This window comes from Blennius ocellaris, assembly GCF_963422515.1.
Source record: "Blennius ocellaris genome assembly, chromosome: 19".
In the NCBI taxonomy this organism is placed as follows: domain Eukaryota; kingdom Metazoa; phylum Chordata; class Actinopteri; order Blenniiformes; family Blenniidae; genus Blennius; species Blennius ocellaris.
This window is the reverse complement of record NC_137668.1, coordinates 5,325,591-5,342,943: the sequence shown is the minus strand read 5'-3', so window position 1 is coordinate 5,342,943 and position 17,353 is coordinate 5,325,591. Positions and strand designations below refer to the sequence as shown.

Sequence of the window (17,353 nt, the reverse complement as noted above, 5' to 3'; positions counted from 1 at the left end):
ACACTCTGTCGACTTATATTGGAATTGTAATGCTCATTTAAACTCTGAACATTGGAGAGACCATGTTAGTGTGACTACTGGAACAACGTTTGCTGCTCTGATGCTTTACTTGTGTTTTCAAGTAAAAATTGCAAAACTATAGTTGGCATCCATTTACACAACAACAGTGCTTGGAGTCACTGAAAATGTTTTTTCAAAACGATTCCCAAGGTGGAACTTTTTGAAAACGCTTCAATTCTGTTTCTGTGTAAACAAAAGAAAACGCAACTTTTCAGAAGCGCTGCAACTGCACACCGCTGCCGTGGCAACTAATAGTAGTGCACATGCTCAGGAGATGGACGGTAACAACGTTTCCTCCAGTGTCACGACCTCCAGTCAAGATTGTCCTGGGCTTGGTACTTTTATTTTGACAGTCACGGTAATACCAATCCAACTTTGTGATCTGTCCACTAGAATGTCCGTGTTCTCTCAGTGTTAATGTTTAGAGTGTGTTGTTCTCTGCATGTGTGGTCTCAAAACTCAAACCAGAGCTGCAGCTCATGGTCCAACATTCTAACGGCATCGTTTTTAGTGTTTCTGCAGTTTCCATGGAAATGGACGTCGTTTTCAAAAGTGTATGCAAAACCTTTCTGAAACAAAAAGGTAAAAAACATGCGTTTTCACTTGAAAGGTCGTCATGGAAACGGGTCCTAAGTGTCAGATGCTTGTTATTGGACACCAGCCTCATGCGCTGCGTGAAGCATATGAAGACGTTGATGAGAGACGTCCAGGAGTTGGTCCAGGCCTGAAGTGAGGACGTATGGCTGAACTCTGTCCTCCTCCATGAGACCGACCATACCGTCGCCTCCAGCCTTCACGTACCATCCGTCATTCCTCTGATCCCAGCAGCATTGCTTCATTTCAATGCATTATTGTTTCATTGTGACTGAATATTTTATAACGAAGGAGCACAGAGACAAACAAACCAGAGCGGGACATGGAGGACATGGAGGACATGGAGGACATGGAGGGAATAAAGTGTGTCTACCTGGCTCTGCAGCTCACTCTGCTGTCTCAGTCTCAGGTTCTCCGGCGTGTCCGCCACGATGGTGAACGACGTCTTGGGGTAGTGCCTGGGAGGAGGTGGAGAGGAGGTGGAGGAGGTGGTGAGGAGGTAGAGAGGAGGTGGAGAGGAGGTAGAGGAGGTAGAGAGGAGGCAGAGAGGAGGTGGCGAGGAGGTGGAGAGGAGGCAGAGAGGAGGTGGCGAGGAGGTGGAGAGGATGTGGAGAGGAGGTGGTGGAGGTGGAGAGGAGGTAGAGAGGAGGTAGAGGAGGTGGAGGAGGTGGAGAGGAGGTAGAGAGGAGGTGGAGAGGAGGTAGAGAGGAGGTAGAGGAGGTGGAGGAGGTGGAGAGGAGGTAGAGAGGAGGTCGAGAGGAGGTCGAGAGGAGGTCGAGAGGAGGTGGTGAGGAGGTAGAGGGGAGGTGGAGAGGAGGTGGAGAGGAGGTGAGGAGGTAGAGAGGAGGTGGAGAGAAGGTGGAGGAGGTGGAGAGGAGGTAGAGAGGAGGTAGAGAGGAGGTAGAGAGGAGGTGGAGAGGAGGTAGAGAGGAGGTGGAGAGCAGGTGTAGAGGAGGTAGAGAGGAGGTAGAGAGGAGGTGGAGGAGGTAGAGATGAGGTGGAGAGGAGGTGGAGAGGAGGTAGAGAGGAGGTGGAGGAGGTAGAGATGAGGTGGAGAGGAGGTGGAGAGGAGGTAGAGAGGAGGTGGAGAGGAGGTGGAGAGGAGGTGGAGAGGAGGTAGAGAAGAGGTGGAGAGGAGGTGGAGAGGAGGTAGAGAGGAGGTGGAGGAGGTGGAGGAGGTAGAGAGGAGGTGGAGAGGAGGTAGAGAGGAGGTGGAGGAGGTAGAGAGGAGGTGGAGAGGAGGTGGAGAGGAGGTGGAGAGGAGGTAGAGAGGAGGTGGAGAGGAGGTAGAGAGGAGGTGGAGGAGGTGGAGAGGAGGTGGAGAGGAGGTGGAGAGGAGGTAGAGAGGAGGTGGAGGAGGTGGAGAGGAGGTGGAGGAGGTAGAGAGGAGGTGGAGAGGAGGTGGAGAGGAGGTGGAGAGGAGGTAGAGAGGAGGTGGAGAGGAGGTAGAGAGGAGGTAGAGAGGAGGTGGAGAGGAGGTAGAGAGGAGGTGGAGAGGAGGTAGAGAGGAGGTGGAGATGAGTATCATCATCATCATCATCATCATCATCATCATCAAGTCCCCAACTACACAACGTTTCAGTGAAAATACATTGTTTTTTGTTGAAGAATAGTTTTGCTTTTCTGCGGCCATGTTTTGAAAACGATACAGTTTTCATGTTTGACCACGAGTTAGTGATGTTGTTTGTTTTTATACTGAAACCACACACACACACACACGCAGCAGAGAACAATGAGTTCTAAACATTAACACTGGTAGAACACGGACATTCTAGTGGACAGACCACCGAGTTGGATTGTTATTACGGTGACTGTCAAAATAAAACCACTAAGTTGGATTGTTATTACGGTGACTGTCAAAATAAAACCACCAAGTTGGATTGTTATTACGGTGACTGTCAAAATAAAACTATCATGTCCTTGGAAATGATGGACTGGGAGTCATGATACTCTGGAGGGAACGTTGTTCTCTGGTCCAGCTACTGAGCATGTGCAGAACAACCAGTTACTTTGGCCGTGGTGCACATGCAATGAAAGTTTTGCATTTTCACCTGAAAACATTGTTGTAATCAGGCTCTGACAAAGATTCTAGAAACAAGAGTCATGTGACAGTTTCATGAGGGAAATAGTAGAATATAAACACTGTTGCACCATAGATTCAAACACACCTTACCAACAATACCCTTTATAATAATAATAATACTACACTTTATGTCAAGGACACTTACAACTCGTTAAAACAGAGCATTAAAAACAGTCAAAACAACACAAGACATCAGATGGAATATGCAGTTTTCAATAGATGACTTTTTAGTTGTGATTTGACGTTGAGGAACGAGTTTCTGTTGAGGACGTACAGAGTTCCAGAGGTGGGGAGCAGAGCGGCTCCCCCTGGTGGTGAGACGGGTGGAGGAGACAGACAGGTGAATGGAGGATGTGGTGGGTGGAGGAGCTGTTGGAGGACGGGGGTGATGTGGTGGGTGGAGGAGCTGTTGGAGGACGGAGGTGATGTGGTGGGTGGAGGAGCTGTTGGAGGACTGGAGTGATGTGGTGGGTGGAGGAGCTGTTGGAGGACGGGGGTGATGTGGTGGGTGGAGGAGCTGTTGGAGGACGGGGGTGATGTGGTGGGTAGAGGAGCTGTTGGAGGACTGGAGTGATGTGGTGGGTGGAGGAGCTGTTGGAGGACGGGGGTGATGTGGTGGGTGGAGGAGCTGTTGGAGGACGGGGGTGATGTGGTGGGTGGAGGAGCTGTTGGAGGACAGGAGTGATGTGGTGGGTGGAGGAGCTGTTGGAGGACTGGAGTGATGTGGTGGGTGGAGGAGCTGTTGGAGGACGGGGGTGATGTGGTGGGTGGAGGAGCTGTTGGAGGATGGGGGTGATGTGGTGGGTGGAGGAGCTGTTGGAGGACGGGGGTGATGTGGTGGGTGGAGGAGCTGTTGGAGGACGGGGGTGATGTGGTGGGTGGAGGAGCTGTTGGAGGACGGGGGTGATGTGGTGGGTGGAGGAGCTGTTGGAGGACTGCAGTGATGTGGTGGGTGGAGGAGCTGTTGGAGGACGGGGGTGATGTGGTGGGTGGAGGAGCTGTTGGAGGACGGAGGTGATGTGGTGGGTGGAGGAGCTGTTGGAGGACGGGGGTGATGTGGTGGGTGGAGGAGCTGTTGGAGGACAGGAGTGATGTGGTGGGTGGAGGAGCTGTTGGAGGACTGGAGTGATGTGGTGGGTGGAGGAGCTGTTGGAGGACTGGAGTGATGTGGTGGGTGGAGGAGCTGTTGGAGGACGGGGGTGATGTGGTGGGTGGAGGAGCTGTTGGAGGACGGGGGTGATGTGGTGGGTGGAGGAGCTGTTGGAGGACAGGAGTGATGTGGTGGGTGGAGGAGCTGTTGGAGGACTGGAGTGATGTGGTGGGTGGAGGAGCTGTTGGAGGACGGGGGTGATGTGGTGGGTGGAGGAGCTGTTGGAGGATGGGGGTGATGTGGTGGGTGGAGGAGCTGTTGGAGGACGGGGGTGATGTGGTGGGTGGAGGAGCTGTTGGAGGACGGGGGTGATGTGGTGGGTGGAGGAGCTGTTGGAGGACGGGGGTGATGTGGTGGGTGGAGGAGCTGTTGGAGGACTGCAGTGATGTGGTGGGTGGAGGAGCTGTTGGAGGACGGGGGTGATGTGGTGGGTGGAGGAGCTGTTGGAGGACTGGAGTGATGTGGTGGGTGGAGGAGCTGTTGGGGGACTGGAGTGATGTGGTGGGTGGAGGAGCTGTTGGAGGACTGGAGTGATGTGGTGGGTGGAGGAGCTGTTGGAGGACTGGAGTGATGTGGTGGGTGGAGGAGCTGTTGGAGGACGGGGGTGATGTGGTGGGTAGAGGAGCTGTTGGAGGACGGGGGTGATGTGGTGGGTGGAGGAGCTGTTGGAGGACGGGGGTGATGTGGTGGGTGGAGGAGCTGTTGGAGGACGGGTTGTGATGTGGTGGGTGGAGGAGCTGTTGGAGGACTGGAGTGGTGTGGTGGGTGGAGGAGCCGTTGGAGGACTGGAGAGATGTGGTGGGTGGAGGAGCTGTTGGAGGACGGGGGTGATGTGGTGGGTGGAGGAGCTGTTGGAGGACTGGAGAGATGTGGTGGGTGGAGGAGCTGTTGGAGGACTGGAGTGATGTGGTGGGTGGAGGAGCTGTTGGGGGACTGGAGTGATGTGGTGGGTGGAGGAGCTGTTGGAGGACTGGAGTGATGTGGTGGGTGGAGGAGCTGTTGGAGGACTGGAGTGATGTGGTGGGTGGAGGAGCTGTTGGAGGACGGGGGTGATGTGGTGGGTAGAGGAGCTGTTGGAGGACGGGGGTGATGTGGTGGGTGGAGGAGCTGTTGGAGGACGGGGGTGATGTGGTGGGTGGAGGAGCTGTTGGAGGACGGGTTGTGATGTGGTGGGTGGAGGAGCTGTTGGAGGACTGGAGTGGTGTGGTGGGTGGAGGAGCCGTTGGAGGACTGGAGAGATGTGGTGGGTGGAGGAGCTGTTGGAGGACGGGGGTGATGTGGTGGGTGGAGGAGCTGTTGGAGGACTGGAGAGATGTGGTGGGTGGAGGAGCTGTTGTAGAACTGGAGTGATGTGGTAGGTGGAGGAGCTGTTGGAGGACGGGTTGTGATGTGGTGGGTGGAGGAGCTGTTGGAGGACTGGAGTGGTGTGGTGGGTGGAGGAGCTGTTGGAGGACTGGAGAGATGTGGTGGGTGGAGGAGCTGTTGGAGGACTGGAGTGGTGTGGTGGGTGGAGGAGCCGTTGGAGGACTGGAGAGATGTGGTGGGTGGAGGAGCTGTTGGAGAACTGGAGTGATGTGGTGGGTGGAGGAGCTGTTGGAGGACTGGAGAGATGTGGTGGGTGGAGGAGCTGTTGGAGGACGGGGGTGATGTGGTGGGTGGAGGAGCTGTTGGAGAACTGGAGTGATGTGGTGGGTGGAGGAGCTGTTGGAGGACTGGAGAGATGTGGTGGGTGGAGGAGCTGTTGTAGAACTGGAGTGATGTGGTAGGTGGAGGAGCTCAGAGTCATAGTGAGTCACCAAACTAAGACTACGAACAAGACCAAACTAAGACTACGAACAAGACCGAACTAAGACTACGAACAAGACCAAACTAAGACTACGAACAAGACCAAACTAAGACTACGAACAAGACCGAACTAAGGCCATGAACGAGACCAAACTAAGACTACGAACAAGACCGAACTAAGGCTATGAACGAGACCAAACTAAGACTACGAACAAGACCGAACTAAGGCTACGAACGAGACCAAACTAAGGCTATGAACGAGACCAAACTAAGACTACGAACAAGACCAAACTAAGACTACGAACAAGACCGAACTAAGGCTACGAACAAGACCGAACTAAGGCTATGAACGAGACCAAACTAAGACTACGAACAAGACCGAACTAAGGCTACGAACGAGACCAAACTAAGGCTATGAACGAGACCAAACTAAGACTACGAACAAGACCGAACTAAGGCTACGAACGAGACCAAACTAAGACTACGAACAAGACCAAACTAAGACTACGAACAAGACCAAATTAAGACTACGAACAAGACCGAACTAAGGCTACGAACAAGACCGAACTAAGGCTACGAACAAGACCAAACTAAGGCTACGAACAAGACCAAACTAAGGCTACGAACATGACCGAACTAAGGCTACGAACAAGACCGAACTAAGGCTACGAACAATACCAAACTAAGGCTACGAACAAGACCAAACTAAGGCTACGGTCGTTTGATCAGCTTCCATCAGGCTCCATCAAAGATGAAAACAACAGAGTCGTGGTTAATTCACATTCTATTTCACCATCTGCTCCATCAGGCTCCACCCTAGCTCCACAGAGGACCAATCTGCTCCATCAGGCTCCACCCTAGCTCCACAGAGGACCAGACAGTCGTTAGTAAAATGTGTCCTGGCTTTTCAAGAGTCCAGTTGGTTGTGCCAACGTTATATTTGCTGCATTAATACATGACAATCTGCTGTGTTCATGAACCACATTGTTCATGTGCTAGATTGTGACAGAACTTCAAAGGGAACATGATTTACTGCATGAAAAACACAAAGAACTACACAAGGAGTAGAGAACAAGTCATCTCAGCTCCATTACTCACTGTGTTTAGGGTGTTTTAGTGTTTGGTTGAGCTCATGAAGTCAGAACACCACGACGGTCACAGAGGAGGTTCCTCTCGTTCTCCGACAGGAAAGAGCACTGAGCCACTTTTACAAACACATGTTCAGTGCAGGTTTGAAGACCGAGGCTGAGAAATGTCAGAGACAGAATGAGCCAGCAGGGCGGCGGCATCAGCAGGAACAATGAGCTGCGCCCGGCCATTACTCTCCTGATCAGGCTTGACCTCTTGACCTCTCCACACTGGCCATGGGGGATTGAGCCCACCATCAGTCCGGGGATCACACAGCCCCCACTCCTCTCTTTATTACAACACCAATATGAAGCTCTGCAGCTTTTCCAAGGACACCGTGGACAACCCGTCTTTATTATCTGTCCTTTGTCCTCAGAGGTCCTACTGGTTGAACCTACTGAGGACCCTCTGACATGGCAGGAGGGACGCCCCGGTCCAGGTGTTTCTACTGGTTGAACCTACTGAGGACCCTCTGACATGGCAGGAGGGACGCCCCGGTGCAGGTGTTTCTGCTGGTTGAACCTACTGAGGACCCTCTGACATGGCAGGAGGGACGCCCCGGTGCAGGTGTTTCTGCTGGTTGAACCTACTGAGGACCCTCTGACATGGCAGGAGGGACGCCCCGGTCCAGATGTTTCTGCTGGTTGAACCTACTGAGGACCCTCTGACATGGCAGGAGGGACGCCCCGGTGCAGGTGTTTCTGCTGGTTGAACCTACTGAGGACCCTCTGACATGGCAGGAGGGACGCCCCGGTGCAGGTGTTTCTGCTGGTTGAACCTACTGAGGACCCTCTGACATGGCAGGAGGGATGCCCCGGTCCAGATGTTTCTGCTGGTTGAACCTACTGAGGACCCTCTGACATGGCAGGAGGGACGCCCCGGTGCAGGTGTTTCTGCTGGTTGAACCTACTGAGGACCCTCTGACATGGCAGGAGGGACGCCCCGGTCCAGATGTTTCTGCTGGTTGAACCTACTGAGGACCCTCTGACATGGCAGGAGGGACGCCCCGGTCCAGGTGTTTCACAGGTCCTGTCAGCAGCCCTGAAAGATGTTAGCCCGTTCTGAGATGAACGGAATTCACGGATTGGAAAATTCCGATCCAACCTGTGGAGATTTCCGACCCCTGAAGCTTCATCTGCGCTTCTGCTGAAATGTGTTTCCCTGCCGCTGCTCTGCTCGCTGGCTGTAAACTGTGGACTGGATTTCCTGAACAGAGGCGGGTCTCAATGAGACGATGATTAATGAGTCGGGAAATCCATTCCATAGTTTGCAGCCAGCCAGCATGCTAGGGTAGTAGCGCTATCTGTGCTACCCAACTTTTCATGACACGGTGCTGTCTGGATGTGTTTTACACCCAAAACACTGCAAAGTATGGACGTGAATGTTTGTAAAGGCGTAGTACAGGGAGGCGGAGGCTCTGCTACCGGACTGTTTTAAAACGCCAGCTCGCAGAGGACACGGCTCGTTCCTCCGCGGTAGTAGGCGATAGATGGATCGATAGATTTAATTAATATAATAGATATAATCAGTGGTGTTTCTAGATGTAAATACTTGGTGGGGCAGATTTGATTTCAGGTCTGGTGACATGACAGAATTCCACAGTAAGGAGGGTGCACATCCTTTTAGCCACAACATTATAACAACCATATAGGCGCTTATCCAGTAAATACATGTTGAGCCTTGGAGATAGCTGATCAAAAAAAAAAAGAAAAAAAAATGTAAAGATTGGAACCAGGTCATGATGTTTCAGAGACGGCAGCTCAAACACTCGCCCACCGCTGAAGCTACGAACTGGTGAGATTCTTAAAGTGTCTCTCGCCGCATCACAGTCTACAACACGTTACCTTCATTTTCTCTGCTAAATTTAGAGTTTCAAAGTCGTACTTGTAAATATTCGACTTGATTTTTTATTCTGAAGCGTTTGCTAGCTTGAGCCACTAACGAGCTGGTATTTGTGCCAACACTGCTGGCACAGCAGTGCCTTAATCAGCGCCAGCCAATCAGCTCTGAGCTTCTAATGACATTGTTAGTGGGCGGGGCTTCAAGCCCCACGAGGCATCAAAATCACGATCTGAATCAATGGAGCCACACCGTGAGCATGAACACTTTACTGAAGCATTACACACTGCATGGTGAGAGAGGGGCGAGCTACACTAGTGTAATACACACAGCATGGTGAGAGAGGGGCGAGCTACACTAATGTAATACACACTGCATGGTGAGAGAGGGGCGAGCTACACTAATGTAATACACACTGCATGGTGACAGAGGGGCGAGCTACACTAATGCAATACACACTGCATGGTGAGAGAGGGGCGAGCTACACTAATGTAATACACACTGCATGGTGAGAGAGGGGCGAGCTACACTAATGTAATACACACTGCATGGTGAGAGAGGGGCGAGCTACACTAATGTAATACACACTGCATGGTGAGAGAGGGGCGAGCTACACTAATGTAATACACACTGCATGGTGAGAGAGGGGCGAGCTACACTATTGTAATACACACTGCATGGTGAGAGAGGGGCGAGCTACACTAATGTAATACACACTGCATGGAGAGAGAGGGGCGAGCTACACTAATGGAATACACACTGCATGGAGAGAGAGGGGCGAGCTACACTAATGTAATACACACTGCATGGTGAGAGAGGGGCGAGCTACACTAATGTAATACACACTGCATGGTGAGAGAGGGGCGAGCTACACTAATGTAATACACACTGCATGGAGAGAGAGGGGCGAGCTACACTAATGGAATACACACTGCATGGAGAGAGAGGGGCGAGCTACACTAATGTAATACACACTGCATGGTGAGAGAGGGGCGAGCTACACTAATATAATACACACTGCATGGAGAGAGAGGGGCGGGCTACACTAATGTAATACACAGTGCATGGTGAGAGAGGGGCGAGCTACACTAATGTAATACACACTGCATGGTGAGAGAGGGGCGAGCTACACTAATGTAATACACACTGCATGGTGAGAGAGGGGCGAGCTACACTAATGTAATACACACTGCATGGTGAGAGAGGGGCGAGCTACACTAATGTAATACACACTGCATGGTGAGAGAGGGGCGAGCTACACTAATGCAATACACACTGCATGGTGAGAGAGGGGCGAGCTACACTAATGCAATACACACTGCATGGTGAGAGAGGGGCGAGCTACACTAATGTAATACACACTGCATGGTGAGAGAGGGGCGAGCTACACTAATGTAATACACACTGCATGGTGAGAGAGGGGCGAGCTACACTAATGTAATACACACTGCATGGTGAGAGAGGGGCGAGCTACACTAATGTAATACACACTGCATGGTGAGAGAGGGGCGAGCTACACTAATGTAATACACACTGCATGGTGAGAGAGGGGCGAGCTACACTAATGTAATACACACTGCATGGAGAGAGAGGGGCGAGCTACACTAATGTAATACACACTGCATGGAGAGAGAGGGGCGAGCTACACTAATGTAATACACACTGCATGGTGAGAGAGGGGCGAGCTACACTAATGCAATACACACTGCATGGTGAGAGAGGGGCGAGCTACACTAATGTAATACACACTGCATGGTGAGAGAGGGGCGAGCTACACTAATGCAATACACACTGCATGGTGAGAGAGGGGCGAGCTACACTAATGTAATACACACTGCATGGTGAGAGAGGGGCGAGCTACACTAATGTAATACACACTGCATGGTGAGAGAGGGGCGAGCTACACTAATGTAATACACACTGCATGGTGAGAGAGGGGCGAGCTACACTATTGTAATACACACTGCATGGTGAGAGAGGGGCGAGCTACACTAATGTAATACACACTGCATGGAGAGAGAGGGGCGAGCTACACTAATGGAATACACACTGCATGGAGAGAGAGGGGCGAGCTACACTAATGTAATACACACTGCATGGTGAGAGAGGGGCGAGCTACACTAATGTAATACACACTGCATGGTGAGAGAGGGGCGAGCTACACTAATGTAATACACACTGCATGGAGAGAGAGGGGCGAGCTACACTAATGGAATACACACTGCATGGAGAGAGAGGGGCGAGCTACACTAATGTAATACACACTGCATGGTGAGAGAGGGGCGAGCTACACTAATATAATACACACTGCATGGAGAGAGAGGGGCGGGCTACACTAATGTAATACACAGTGCATGGTGAGAGAGGGGCGAGCTACACTAATGTAATACACACTGCATGGTGAGAGAGGGGCGAGCTACACTAATGTAATACACACTGCATGGTGAGAGAGGGGCGAGCTACACTAATGTAATACACACTGCATGGTGAGAGAGGGGCGAGCTACACTAATGTAATACACACTGCATGGTGAGAGAGGGGCGAGCTACACTAATGCAATACACACTGCATGGTGAGAGAGGGGCGAGCTACACTAATGCAATACACACTGCATGGTGAGAGAGGGGCGAGCTACACTAATGTAATACACACTGCATGGTGAGAGAGGGGCGAGCTACACTAATGTAATACACACTGCATGGAGAGAGAGGGGCGAGCTACACTAATGTAATACACACTGCATGGTGAGAGAGGGGCGAGCTACACTAATGTAATACACACTGCATGGTGAGAGAGGGGCGAGCTACACTAATGTAATACACACTGCATGGTGAGAGAGGGGCGAGCTACACTAGTGTAATACACACTGCATGGAGAGAGAGGGGCGAGCTACACTAATGTAATACACACTGCATGGTGAGAGAGGGGCGAGCTACACTAATGTAATACACACTGCATGGTGAGAGAGGGGCGAGCTACACTAATGCAATACACACTGCATGGTGAGAGAGGGGCGAGCTACACTAATGTAATACACACTGCATGGAGAGAGAGGGGCGAGCTACACTAATGTAATACACACTGCATGGAGAGAGAGGGGCGAGCTACACTAATGGAATGCACACTGCATGGAGAGAGAGGGGCGAGCTACACTAATGGAATGCACACTGCATGGAGAGAGAGGGGCGAGCTACACTAATGTAATACACACTGCATGGAGAGAGAGGGGCGAGCTACACTAATGTAATACACACTGCATGGTGAGAGAGGGGCGAGCTACACTAATATAATACACACTGCATGGAGAGAGAAGGGCGAGCTACACTAATGTAATACACACTGCATGGTGAGAGAGGGGCGAGCTACACTAATGTAATACACACTGCATGGTGAGAGAGGGGCGAGCTACACTAATGTAATACACACTGCATGGTGAGAGAGGGGCGAGCTACACTAATGCTATACACACTGCATGGTGAGAGAGGGGCGAGCTACACTAATGTAATACACACTGCATGGTGAGAGAGGGGCGAGCTACACTAATGTAATACACACTGCATGGTGAGAGAGGGGCGAGCTACACTAGTGTAATACACACTGCATGGTGAGAGAGGGGCGAGCTACACTAGTGTAATACACACTGCATGGTGAGAGAGGGGCGAGCTACACTAGTTTAATACACACTGCATGGTGAGAGAGGGGCGAGCTACACTAATGTAATACACACTGCATGGTGAGAGAGGGGCGAGCTACACTAATGTAATACACACTGCATGGAGAGAGAGGGGCGAGCTACACTAATGTAATACACACTGCATGGTGAGAGAGGGGCGAGCTACACTAATGTAATACACACTGCATGGTGAGAGAGGGGCGAGCTACACTAATGTAATACACACTGCATGGTGAGAGAGGGGCGAGCTACACTAATGTAATACACACTGCATGGTGACAGTAATAATAACTATCTTTGATAAATATTAATCATTATAGATAGCCAACCACAACCTAAATAGTGATCCTTATGAGGTAAGAAATCCCTACAATACTCTCTACACCGCTCCACACATGCTCTCATCCGCAAGGCACAGGGGCCGCGTTCCTATGGCAACAACAGAAAAAGCTAAAATAGTAAAACTGCGAGCTTCTATTTCTGACTCTCCTGCTCTCTCACTGTAAATCAAAGCCACACAAGTGCAGCCACTCTCTCTGATACGTGTTTCTTTAGAAAAGATGACATGTCAGACCTTGTTGATTTTACCACTGGGTTGGACAAGCTGAGGACCTGTGTCTGGATTATTGTACATTTTTACATTCATTCTGTTCTACCTTAATTGGATTGAAACATGGTGGGAAACAATGTTTACAAGTCAATATGGAAACCTTTGGTTGTGTTTTTGGTGTTTCTTTAAACGACGATGGTGCTCGGAGACGCAGAAAACACAACTATTTGAGAACGACTTACAAGGAGGTACTTTTTGAAAGCCTCTGTCTTCATGAAATTGGGGAAAACAACTTTTTGAAGACACTCCACGTAGATTTTGAAAAAAAACACAGCTTTTCTGAAATGCTGCGATTGGTCCTGCCCACCACGGCCGCCCAGTCCAAATCCTCCTGGACTTGTACTTGTATTTGGACAATCAACGTAATACAACCCAACTTGGTCGTCTATCCAGTAGAATGTCTGTTTTCTCCCATTGTTCATGTTTATTGTGTTTTATCCTCCGCTGCATGTGTGTGGCTTCATTCTAAAAGCAACCAACACTACCCACTAGTGGCCTGGAATGCTCACTACATTATTTCTGCCATTTCCATGGAAACAGATGTGGTTTATAAAATGTTGTTGTGTAAATGTGAAACATAATCACAAAAACAATGTGTTTTCACTTAAAATGTTGTACAACGGGGGCCTTTGATCGATTTGAGGACGATTTGAGGACAAAATTAAATATGTCTCAGACCATTCTAAACTATTCTTGGACTTTATTGAAACATTCCTGTAGGGCTTGCTTGAGGATGAATGAACACTAATTAAAGAGTTTGGTAATGTCTTGTGTTCACTGTCAGTTCAGCTGGACAGCAGTTATTCTACCGTCCACTCAGTGTGGGAAACCCCACAAGGTTTTTCTGTGATCTTTGAGTTTGTGCTTTTGGTCGACATGTGACTAAACTTTTTTACTCTCCAAACTTCAGCCTCAGTTTCAGTCCTTCACAAACACACACATTTCAGTCCGAAGTTTCACTTCACCTGCTCCCGTTGCTAACGGCAACCATGGACACTTTGTTCAGTGGGTGCAACCCAATCCTTCAAGACAAAGAGCGGCTCTGTGGGATATTTTTTTACACACACACACACACACACACACACACACACACACACACACACACACACACACACACACACACACACACACACACACACACACACACACACACACACACACACACACACACACACACACACACACACTGCAGAGGAAGGTAACTAACACTGGTCTGGCTGGACAGGCAGCTCGGGACAATCGGCGGGTCTGTGTGGGTCTTCACCAGCCAGCTGACGCTGGAGAGCACAAACAGGCTGCTCCACTCTGCTCTCACCATGTTTTGGAGTTTCTCTGGACAAAGCGCACAATCATAAACACTGATGAATACATGTCCTGGTCAGGAATGACCTTAAAGATGCAGAAACTATTAAAGCCAGAGTCAGGTAAGAATAAATGAAAGGAGGAGTAATTTGAGTGTAATGGTTCCTGCACTTCCCACAATCCATCTGCTCAGAATTTCATTAATGATTGCGAGAAAGAGTAACTTGGAAGTGGGAATGAGCAGCAGAACATAGAGGCATTGGTATTTGTTTTAAATGGTGAACTTCTAAGTACTTGGCTTGTAGTATCAGATTGATATAAAATTAGTATTATTACCAAATACACATTTTCTGGCTCTTTGTACTCTTGAGCTTTCTGTATGAGGCTGCTTTCACTTCAACTGAGTTGAGTTGTGTGACGCAGTGCAGCAGTGTACAGTATTATATCCGGAACTACAGGTGTGCTTCATTGTAAAACTTTGTGAAAAGTCAACTTTTTGACTCACTCATATAGTTCAGAAAATAGTGACCTGGGTAGCTCGCGGCGTACTTCTGTCTTTAAATACTTCTATCGGAGCTTCCTGTTTCTGGAAGTTGTTGTGGGAACACAATACTGGTTCATACTCAGTTGTCATGGAAACAGGACAGACACTTCATAATGGGTGGTCGTGGAGACAGAACCCTTTCTGCTCATGGAAACTACATTGTTTATACTCTCATTGAGGAAACATGACACACTTTATACTCAGTCGTCATGGAAACATGACACTTTATACTCAGTCATCATGGAAACATGACACTGTTTACTGAGTCGTCATGGAAACATGATACTGTTTGTACTCAGTCGTCATGGAAACATGACACTGTTTACTCAGTCATCATGGAAACATGACACTGTTTATACTCAGTCGTCATGGAAACATGACACTGTTTATACTCAGTCGTCATGGAAACATGACACTGTTTATACTCAGTCATCATGGAAACATGACACTGTTTATACTCAGTCAGCATGGAAACATGACACTGTTTATACTCAGTCGTCATGGAAGCATGACACTGTTTATACTCAGTCGTCATGGAAACATGACACTGTTTATACTCAGTCGTCATGGAAACATGACACTGTTTGTACTCAGTCATCACGGAAACATGACACTGTTTACTGAGTCATCATGGAAACATGACACTGTTTACTGAGTCATCATGGAAACATGACACTGTTTACTGAGTCATCATGGAAACATGACACTGGTTACTCAGTCGGCATGGAAACATGACACTGTTTACTGAGTCATCATGGAAACATGACACTGTTTATACTCAGTCATCATGGAAACATGACACTGTTTATACTCAGTCGGCATGGAAACATGACACTGTTTACTGAGTCGTCATGGAAACATGACACTGTTTATACTCAGTCATGATGGAAGCATGACACTGTTTATACTCAGTCGTCATGGAAACATGACACTGTTTATACTCAGTCAGCATGGAAACATGACACTGTTTATACTCAGTCATCATGGAAACATGACACTGTTTATACTCAGTCGTCATGGAAACATGACACTGTTTATACTCAGTCGTCATGGAAACATGACACTGTTTATACTCAGTCGTCATGGAAACATGACACTGTTTGCACTCAGTCATCACGGAAACATGACACTGTTTATATTCAGTTGTCATGGAAACATGACAGTTTGTACTCAGTACTCAAGGAAACATGACACTGTTTACTGAGTCATCATGGAAACATGACACTGTTTATACTCAGTCATCATGGAAACATGACACTGTTTATACTCAGTCGTCATGGAAACATGACACTGTTTACTGAGTCATCATGGAAACATGACACTGTTTACTCAGTCGGCATGGAAACATGACACTGTTTATACTCAGTCATCATGGAAACATGACACTGTTTATACTCAGTCGTCATGGAAACATGACACTGTTTACTGAGTCATCATGGAAACATCACACTGTTTATACTCAGTCATCATGGAAACATGACACTGTTTATACTCAGTCGTCATGGAAACATGACACTGTTTACTCAGTCGCCATGGAAACATGACACTGTTTATACTCAGTCATCATGGAAACATGATACTGTTTATACTCAGTCGTCATGGAAACATGACACTGTTTATACTCAGTCATCATGGAAACATGACACTGTTTATACTCAGTCGTCATGGAAACATGACACTGTTTACTCAGTCGCCATGGAAACATGACACTGTTTATACTCAGTCATCATGGAAACAATACACTGCTTATTCTCAGTCATCATGGAAACATGACACTGTTTATACTCAGTCATCATGGAAACATGACACTGTTTACTGAGTCATCATGGAAACATGATACTATTTACTCAGTCGTCATGGAAACATGATACTGTTTGTACTCAGTCGTCATGGAAACATGACACTGTTTGTACTCAGTCGTCATGGAAACATGACACTGTTTGTACTCAGTCGTCATGGAAACATGACACTGTTTACTGAGTCATCATGGAAACATGACACTGTTTATACTCAGTCGTCATGGAAACATGACACTGTTTATACTCAGTCGTCATGGAAACATGACACTGTTTGTACTTAGTCGTCATGGAAACATGAAGTGCTGCCAGCTGGTGCATTGTTTGGATCTGATCAGCAGAAGTAATTGTGAACTTCAACCAAACTAAGTACAATGTGTCAAATGTACATATTGGCCTGTGCTCACAAGAGTGAAGCATTTCATCATACAACAGAGACTGAATACAAATTCTAAAGCAACAACAGAAATAAAGTAAAGTACACAAGTTTCATTAAGAGAAACAACAGGCTCAAACAGTTTAAAAAAGGTGAGAATGTGACAAATGTCTCTGGTTTATACAGTTACACATTGCCCAACAAACACACATCTAGCACATAAACTGAGTGGTCGTCCACCAAAACCAGCTGTTTTCAGCAGATGATCCACGAGGCGGAGCTTTAGAAGCACGGAAACTTTTTTTTAAACACGGGTCCCAGAGAGGGGACGTCCTTGATGGGAAAGGGGACGGGAAACGTCCTTGATGTCATCAAACAACCACAACAATCAGGGACTACAAGCTACATGATGC

General features: G+C 48.6%; 1 protein-coding gene across 1 annotated transcript in view; it reads right to left on the bottom strand.

Moving 5' to 3' along the window:
- Positions 1-17,353, bottom strand: part of LOC308144172 (LIM zinc-binding domain-containing Nebulette-like) — a gene marked incomplete at both ends in the record, with an annotated part of 61,523 nt that overhangs the window by 15,747 nt on the left and 28,423 nt on the right. Inside the window, one exon of the mRNA XM_080515230.1 lies at positions 1,028-1,112. Coding sequence (XP_080371356.1) covers positions 1,028-1,112 — 85 coding nt within the window. The remainder of the gene's footprint in view (positions 1-1,027; positions 1,113-17,353) is intronic.